The 9748-nt window shown below is 29.6% G+C and overlaps 1 protein-coding gene across 1 annotated transcript; it reads right to left on the bottom strand.

Annotated features, from left to right (window-relative positions):
• Nucleotides 1–1244: 1244 nt before the first annotated feature.
• Nucleotides 1245–6186, bottom strand: LOC107942715 (MACPF domain-containing protein At1g14780). The gene is made up of 7 exons (XM_016876433.2): nucleotides 5616–6186; nucleotides 4264–4502; nucleotides 3321–3522; nucleotides 3162–3239; nucleotides 2884–3067; nucleotides 2429–2595; nucleotides 1245–2020 (listed from the first exon to the last, which is right to left on the bottom strand). Exons 1-7 carry the CDS (start codon nucleotides 5874–5876, stop codon nucleotides 1328–1330), a joined length of 1824 nt encoding a protein of 607 aa, XP_016731922.1. The 5' UTR covers nucleotides 5877–6186; the 3' UTR covers nucleotides 1245–1327.
• Between the last annotated feature and the right edge of the window lie 3562 nt (nucleotides 6187–9748).

The following is a 9748-nucleotide window of genomic DNA, read 5'->3' as shown; positions in this document are numbered from 1 at the left end:
AAGTACAAAAAAAAAAAATAAATAAATAAAACAAAAATATGTCAAATTATATATCATGGTCCAAACATTTCTTTTAAAATATCTTAAGATATTTATAACATTTTATTAACCCCATTTTAAAAAAATTCAGATAATTTCTTCTCAATTATATTATTTTTATTTAAATTTATTTAATTAATATATTATTATAACATTTTTAAAAATAATAATAATTTTACGCGCTAATTGATAGTTATGGGTTAGATTAGGTGAAAATCATTTATGTTATTAATAATATACATAGCGGCTCAAGTCTACTTATACTAATAAATGATTAATTCGAACTCCTTTAAATTGGGTCATATTATTTTTTTTATTTGAAACATATATTATTTTTATTTAAGATGTAACTATTTTATATAAAGATATTTTTTTTACTCCAGTTATATATAAACAATTTGATATATTTTTATAATTTATATTATAGTATAGTATATTAAATTTTTATGACATAAATTACATAATACATAAAAGAAAAGAAAGACAACATATTGTAAATTTAAAAATAAGTCAAGTTGAGCCATACTCAAACTTTGAACGTTGGAATTAGAATTTAACTTACATTTTAAATAGATCTAAATTTTTTGAAGTTCATTTTCAAAACGAGCTTTCAAACTTGAGAAATAACCCAATCCTTAATTACAACTATATTACTATTATTATTATAGTTTGTATGGTTCCAAAGCTTCGAATTATTGACTGAAATCTGAATAAAATAAAGTTAAAAAATATCTAATCTGAACTGAAAATATATTTTTATTATTCAAAGATATTAAAAAAATAACTTTTATTGTATTTTTATTTCACAACCAACCTTAAAAATTGTCATATATCTCTTTTTTTTTAATTTTTAGTTTTTAGTATTTTACTAAATTTCTTAAAATTTACATATATTTTTTATAATTAAATATTATTTAAATCAAAGAGAATATTTACGTTGTTCATGAAAATCACAGGCGCTTAACTCGGTATTAATGAGAATTTAGCCCACGAAAAATTGAAGGAAAAATCATCTTTTCTTCACTTTAATTGCTGCTTAATTTATGTATAGAAAATATAGTGATTAAACAATTAAAAATATGTAACGACCCAAAAAAAAAACAATAAAATTACGTATTTAGCCTAACCTTTCATTAAATTAATATCTAATTTGTGTCGGTATATTTTGACATATTATTATAATAATGTGGATTAAAAGAAAAAAATTCAATTCAACTTTTTTTTCCTTTTATAGTAAACATATAGAATTCTCACTTTATATGTACAAAAGAAGCTTAAATCCAGAAATTCATGGATAATCCAACAATGCAAACTTCACATGCAAACTAATCTTACCACCTTCATTCACTAGCTTGGCTGCTGTTACCAGCCAATGTCCCGGAGCATCGTGTGGACCCCGGATGACCTCCGATACATCTACATATTTTAGCAACTTTTTGGCACGAATTGGTGCTGGTGGACCTTCCGGAAACACGCCTGAATTAAGTGTGGTTGGAGGTGGTTTTTGTTGTCCGGTGACTGCCCGTTGAGTGAATGAGAAAGTCGTGCTGAGATTTGTGAGGAAACCAGCCTTACGAGAAGTTTCAGGTGGAGCAGCCCACTCAGTCTTCCGGATTGTGCAGTTCGGTATATGTGTGTAAAGCAGACGGAGATGCAAAACTGTCTTTGGCCACTTCCCTTTACTAATGAGCTGTGCACCGGTTACGATAAAAACACCATTTGAGACTTCTTGTAACCAGTTAGGGTCATGTTCAACAACAGACGTGCACACATTTGAGTATCTCTTCCACCGAACCGGCTCTAAAAATTGGTCGCTTGATTTATAGTCATCTGATCCTCGCCATCGGCATGGCTGGCCTGATGTGACCGTCATTATATTCGGAAGACTCGAGAGATGCTGCACGTGTATTGCCAGCCTGTTGCATTTCTTTCCTTCTAAGTACAGTCGGAGGCCAACAGCCGGTTTTAGATCACTTGAAACCTGAAATTTACAGAACATGTAATAACCGAATATGACTGAATTACGGTTGCTAATTACAAAATCCATCTAAAAGAAGTAAATATAAGATAAATCTTAATAGCAAGTCTTAGGGCTCAAGCAATTTATCCTTGTATTTTACACATTTAACTCATTTTAATGCCTATACATACATTTCTACATATACAGAAAAAAACATGGACTGTAAAGGTAACTACAGAAAAATATGTTCAAAACCAACAAATTTCACCATAAGTCCCTGACTAAAGTATGCTCATTTTAAAGAAAAATGAACAGTAGGAGAAACATAGCGTAAAACGTAATGCAGGTGACAAGATAATATGAAGACATGAAAAAGTAGAACTGATAAGTTGACTACGATAAAACAAAACTTCATGTGCAGTTGAGTACCTGCGTGGAGCTGACTTGTATCTTAGGACCCAAGAAAGCAAATTGCAGGGAAGGGCAAGAAGCTTTTTTCCTATGATGCCTAAGAGGCAGCTCACAAAACATAGGGGCCCACTGTAGTGGAACTTGAAACTCCAAGAAAAACCGCAAATCCTCCGGAGCAGGCTTGTCTACACACAGATTCAGCAAGTTTAAAGAACTTTACTATCACAAAAAACTATAATGTTTTTCTTGACTTGGCATTGACATGGCAGATTCTGTTTCAGACAACAGGGTATGTGGCATTTCTTTCATGTGGCTTTATATAGCGAATGATTTGAAGAGGATATGCCTCAACAATCAAATAGACTCTTCAGATCTTGGAGCACTTTCTCTCTGACCAAACCAAACTTCAAAATCACAAAATATAAACCATGCAGAAGAAAGTAGTCAAACAAGTTCAGCAGTATAATACTTACAACGAAGATACAAGTTGATTGCATGACTGAGATACCCGCTTCCTGGAATCCCAGTCAGAAGAGAAGTAATGGGAACGAACTTGAACAAAATTCCCTCGGGTTTCGCAGGTACAGTCTGGAGCCAGTTGGAGTGACCATGCAAGAACACATTTCCGCCTCTTTTCGAACAAATGATAGTGAGTCCCTATTCGAGATGAAAATAGAGGAAACAAAATAAATTCATGGATTCAAACGATTAATTAAAAAAAAAAATCACACCACACGATCTCTAGACTCACGTCTTTGCTTGATGTTTCTGCAATGCTGGCCAACTGTAAGGTATTGGACTGCAAAATGCGGTTAAAGACCTCGGGCACCTACATAAACAGATGGAATTTATAAACCATATTGCCGTTCACCAAATCAAGAGACTTTAAATCTCGACGAGAAGCTAATACTTTTTGTTTGCCGTCTCCCATTTTTCTTTGTAGTAATGAAGGGCTTTTCCCATCTGAAAACATAACATCTCCGAGATCCTCCAAATACCCTCTGAGTTCCGAAGGTGGAATTGTAGAGGAATAGTTCTGTCTGACACAAATTAAATCTTGACCTCCAATAGCCATGCCGACTATTATATGTGTCCCATATGTCCGAATGAACCTGCCTAATACAATTTATTAGATATGTAGCGCATGAAACCAATAATGATGATAAAGGCCGAGTGACCAAAACGATGCATGTTTTCCCCAGCATTCATGAATTTGCAAATTTAGATACATCACAGATAAAACACTAAGCAGAAACTTTGTTGATAGGAAATTCTACAATGCGCATATGTGTGCATACAGGGACTTCCCAACCGGTCAACCCCTTCTTTTATTGGAAAGTGATGCTCTAACCAAAATGGCAGTAATATACACCTTCAGCATTCCTGTTTTAGTTTAAATTTCATATTTGTTATCTTAAGAACACTCCTCAAGCTCAAAAATGGGAATGAATAGATAAAGAACACTAATTATAATAGTTCACATAGGACAGCTAGGGGTGGTTGCACGTTGTATGAACTATCAACGAATGGTTCATTCATTAGGTTTTTGATTATTGCAGCTACTTCATCATCTTATAATTTCATTAGTTATACTAAAATATATTTTTTTTTCCAGCATACAGTCACAAGATCAACATAACCAGTTGAAAACCACGTTTAATTCTGCAAAACAAGCAATATATTTCCCTACTAATAGACAAGGGTGCATATAACAAACAATTGACACTTGACAATATTCTTATTTCTTAATATTTCTTTTCAAGCAAACAGCCTCCACATAATCCATATGATCTCTGATTGATATAATGATTCTTACACCAATAAATTGCAGAAACAATATATGAAAAAGGTACCTAGACAATGCTGCTGGATCCCAGTGTGGTGGAACAGACTTCTTAACTCTGTCGTGTAGTACAAGTGGAGATGCTGTAAGGTGTAAATGATATAACGAAATAAAGTAACCATCGAAAGCAAGATTTTTGGTGTCTTCAGCATCATGAAGCCAATCTCCTCTCAAACCAAAAATGGAGTTGAGGTAGCCTGAAGGAACTTTTCCTTGAATCGAAGACTTTTGATTAAGTAACTCGGACATCTGCAAGAGAAGTAAGATTTTGGCAGCAGATATAAGGTACAATATCAATACAGCATCAAATAAATTTATTGAAACTGATATAAGGCTCTTAATCAGTACAAAATTGAACAGACTGCATAGTCCATGATAATTTTCATATTAAACCTTGCCCCTCTGTTCTTTTGCTCCCTTCAAGATACTTTGACATTAGGATTTTTAAGTAGAAATATCATTTTCCCAACTCTACTGACATCCAATTTGTAGCTCATGGCTTACTTAAATTATGAATCATCACATAAAAAGAACAAAAAGAAGGCAACAAATTGTTTATCATCATCATTGACATCATACTAGAGAATAACTAGGGATGAACCCTTGACTGAGCTTCAAACTTTCAAATAGTTACATATCAAAACATGCTTGCATACTTCACATGTAAAGGAGTAAAAGAACTTTTAAAGACAAATCCGACTCATGCAAATAAAACCCAAATTTCCCTTCCAACTTAAACAAATATCATTAAATACAAAACCAATTATGTAAGTAATCTACCTTTACTTGTTTTTTCAGCTCTAAACTCTGAAATTGCATAAGAGATGCCCATAGTCAAAAGAGTTGAATAAACAAGTTTATCCAGATGTGACATAAAGGTGACATTTCATCCCACAATTTTCAAGGCTCATTCACCAAAAAGTAATGCCTATGAATCAGAACGCATGAGCTAAGTATAATAATATATAGTATTTTTTTCTTCAGATTGCTAAAAATATATATTATATAGTTTAAATGCAATGGAAAAAGAATCTCCACAGATAGCACCTTTGCTTACCACAATAGCATTCATTAGCATTCCCCTTAGTCAAAATTTTCACACTTTTTTCAATCCCACAAGTTTAATCAACCTTTAGCCATTTCAGAACTACAGAATTAGCTCATCTTTTTGGACATCAAATTAAACCATGAAAAAACACAATATTAACAAATTCATGGATCTATCAGGAAACTGATACAAATCAAACTATGAGATTTTTTTTTTCTGAATTTATACTTTGAACACATAATAAAGTTAAAACCCAATATAGTTCATCAAATAAATTTAAAAAAAAAAAGAGGAGGAAAAAAAAAGGAACAGACCTGGTTGAATTCAAGAACATCAGATTTGAATCGAATACGATCGCCTTTATCGAGACGAATATCTTGAGAAACGTCTTGAACGGTAAAAGCACCTGGGAATACAATGTCTCTTTTATTGGTTTCATCAAGCACAACCAATCTTGTACCTTTAGCATATTTCAACCTGAAATCACCACTTATATCAAACCCTTTTCCCAAAGCTTCCACAGCTCGTACCTCTATTGGTTTCTCAGTTTCCTCCATACCCATACCCATACCCATACCCTTTTTTCTTTTTTCTTTTTTGGCTCTCCTCTAAATCTCTAGCTCAGAGCCTCAAATCAGCACCAGCTATAGAAATGGAGCTTTGGGTTCATTTATTTTGTTAGAAAAGAATAGTACAAGATAAGACGGTCTGCTTTTATGATTGTAGGCTAGTTTAGACTTGATTATCTGTATATATGTATATATATGTAAAAGAAAAGACAATTTATATTAGCTGGGCTGGTTGGGTTGATGAAGAAAGAAGAAGACACGTTTTCTAGAGCTCAAAAGCGGGTTTTCATTTTACCTTTTTCCATGAGGTACTGAATTTTAATGGAATTGAAATGGGAATTTGAAAATTATAGGTGAAAAAGAGTGGCCACATCCAGAAAGAAAGAAAGGTTTAAATCTTCAACTAGTCCCTGTACTTTAAAATTTTTTGTGATTTAGTTTTCTTTTATTCAGAAATTTAGTTTAACTATTAAACCCGTTCATATTTTTCTTCAAAATTTTCTTATAATAAATTTAGCCAATTTAACATATGAAATGTTAATAAACATGTCGATTTGGTAAATTTTAATGGAAAATATTAAAAGAGTAAACGATTGGATTAGAATTTTTTGAGAATTTAATTTTTAATTTTTTAAGTACAATGACTAAATGTCAATTTTTGCTAAAGCATAGGGACCAACAACATATTTTGACCAAGAAGGGTAGTCTTTTCTAGCTTAAATACCATCATGTACCATAAACACAATTATTTTGATTTATGCTTATCTTTGAATTATAATTTTTTTTTACTTTAGTATCTCAACTATTATCTTCTTTCCATTTTGCTCCAAAATTAATTGTGTCAAAAAAGAATCTGTCACATATTATGTTTTTATTGAAAAAAAATTAGAAATAAATTGAGAGAAAAAATGATATCAAAGAAAGACAAAAAGTTTACCAAAATTAAAAAATAATTTAAAAGTCAAAGAATGATTTAAGCTAAAATGAAATACGAGTTAAATAAATGGATTAATTTAATATAAAAATATTTTTATAAGGTTATTTGAGTCTACCAAAAGACTTGTTCTTCTTCTTCTAGTAGTAAATAGAAAAGGAAGGTAAATTATAAAAGGTTAAATCACTTTTTGGGACTTAAATTTGACAACTTTTCTCATAATGGGAGTTAAATTTTTGTGTCTAAGTTAAGCCTTAAATTTGGCAGTTGTTCTCACATTGGGACCTGAACCTTTTTTTTATTCAAGTTAGGCCTTAAACTTAGCAATTGTTCTCACATTGGGACTTTAACCTCTCTTTTTTGTTCAAGTTAATCCTTAAAAACCTTAAAGTTTAAGCCCTATTGTAAGAATAATTGCAAAGTTCAACGCCTAACTTGGACAAAAATAATTGAAGCCCCAATATAAAAATAATTACCAAGTTCAAACCCCAAATTGTGATTTAACCCATTATAAAATATAGAGTTGGAAAAGTGGGAACACGTGGTGTCCAGTACAGAAAATCAAAACCTTTCTCAAGGTCAACCTTCACTACCTAATGCCTTACCTACTCTATATAGTGGTAAAGTAAATGTTAATCGTCATTTTATTTTCTTTAGTTTTACTATTATTTTTTAAATTCTTGCATTGTTTTGTATTTTGTTATTTCCGAATATATTTTGCATTCTATTAGGATTTGAAAATATGGGGTATTTTTAATTTAAAATTTAAAATTTATATGATATTTTAATTTGACTATTATTAGAAATTACTATTTAAATATATTTTGTTAAATACCTGAAATCATTAAAATGTTTAAATTCATTAAATCATTATATTTATAAACTAAAAAATTAAATTAAATACAAAATAAATCTCGGATACTCAATACAACTTTAAATAAGTTATCAAATATTTATAGTATTTATAAAACATTTAAACCGATTAGCATCACGAGTTATTTAAATATCAACGTAGTTAAAAAATTTACAAATTTTTAAAATCAACAAATTTTATTATAACGTATTTTTTGTTTTTTATTATGATTAAAAAATCAATAATTTGAAAATATATTTTTTTTATAATCTGAAAAAGAAAATGAATAGCTAAGTTGAAAATTTTATAATTCTTAAAGCAAGGGTTGAAATCTTTGCTTTTAATTTAATATTATTTTCTTATTACCTACTATATAAGTATCACTAATCTAATTTAATTAATACAGACATAAAATGTATTTAGTAAATTATATTTGAACCAAATTTAGCTTCACAATGTTATTTATTTTATCAGTTTAATCCTCAACTTTCAAAAATTAATCAAATTCTTTCTTTTAATAAAAAAAATGTTTGAACTATTAAATTTATATATTTTTATGATCGTAAAAATGTAATTTCATAATTTTAATAGTCTATATCTTTAAATTATTTAAAGGATTAAATCAACTTTTTTCATTTTAAAGAGGGGCCAAAGTATAATTTTACTATTACAAAATTAAAATTTTATAAATTATAAAGGAACTTAAATGAAAATTTATCCATTTTAGAGAAACCGGGGCCCCTACCAACCCTTTTGGTTCTGCCCCTGTTTGAGACAAAAAGTTGAAAAATGTATCTCAAACCAATAAATATTAGGTGCAATATAATAATAAGGCACATATTCAAATCTCGAAAAATGACATTATTAAAAAGGATAGACATAAAATCTAAAAAACCAATAAATTGGGATGCATGTGCTTTAATAATCACAATTCAAATAATAAATGATTTTGAGTAGGCCATCAAATGAAAATGACATACAAAGTGAAGTCATTGCCCTTCTTGTTCGGTAAAACCAGGGTGATAGTTTGGTGTCCTAAGTAAATATTAATTTAATTCAAGAAATGACAAAAAGAATTCAAGTTATAGGTAGTTGAGGATATAATGAAGGGGAGTTAAATATTTTCTAGTAGTTTTACAAAATTTGAAATTAAAAAAATATTAATAGAAAACAAAGATCAGGAATCACGATGCTATACTCATACGAAAAGAAATGAAAAAAAAAACACTAGCCATATTATATAGTATAAATATATATGTATATTCTTCTATTAGTCCATATATTTCGTGGAAGTTGTGGATTTGTTCTTGGTACTTTAATTTGATCGAAATTAGTCATTATATTTTCAAAATTTTAAAATTTCAATTCTGACTCAAACAGTAGTAGTTAAATTTATTTGATTAATTTCAATTATTAGACGTGTACTATGTGTACAGTTGTAGATTTGGTCTATATTCTCCAATACTTTTCAAATTTTAAAATTTTATTCTCGACACAAATGACCGTCATTAATCTATTAATTAAATTTTTAGTGAATGATATGTTGAAATATCAAGCTAACATAGCATTACATATACAATTAATATGGTTAGTTTGTCAAATTTTGAAAATAAAAAAATTTAATAAATTTAACAGTTATCTTCCAGTAAAAACTAAAATCTTACGATTTGGATTAATAAAACTATTCAAATCAAAATACAAAGATTAAATTTATAACTTTCACAAAATACAAGGATTAATAACAAAATTTAACCATATAGAAACCCACCCACTACTTTCTTATTCTTTACGACAAATTTTATTTTATTGTTTTTCTCAATCAAAGCTTTTTGTTTTTAGTCTTTTGTCTCTTAAAAAACATTTTGCATTTCAATAAGAAGTTGCTTTCCACCGGCACTACCTACTAAGTTATGTTTGTTTTCTCTAAAGAAAAACAGCATTAGTATTACACGAGTATAAATTTATTCATTTTTACCTATAATCTACAACCTTTTATTACAGTTATCCATCTTCACTGAGGAGACAAAATTTGAATTTTGGGCATATTTTACTCAACGTATTGAAGAGTTAAGTGCAAACAATAAAAGATAT

This window comes from Gossypium hirsutum, chromosome A09 (genome assembly GCF_007990345.1).
Source record: "Gossypium hirsutum isolate 1008001.06 chromosome A09, Gossypium_hirsutum_v2.1, whole genome shotgun sequence".
Taxonomy (NCBI): Eukaryota; Viridiplantae; Streptophyta; class Magnoliopsida; order Malvales; family Malvaceae; genus Gossypium; species Gossypium hirsutum.
This window is presented reverse-complemented; position numbering and strand designations above follow the sequence as displayed.

Coding starts and splice junctions, on each gene's coding strand:
- LOC107942715 (XM_016876433.2), bottom strand. CDS start 5,876: ATGGGTATGGGTATGGGTATGGAGGAAACTGAGAAACCAATAGAGGTA. Junction 4,503..5,615: donor ATGTTCTTGAATTCAACCAG/GTCTGTTCCTTT, acceptor CTTCTCTTGCAG/ATGTCCGAGTTACTTAATCA. Junction 3,068..3,161: donor CAGAAACATCAAGCAAAGAC/GTGAGTCTAGAG, acceptor CATCTCGAATAG/GGACTCACTATCATTTGTTC.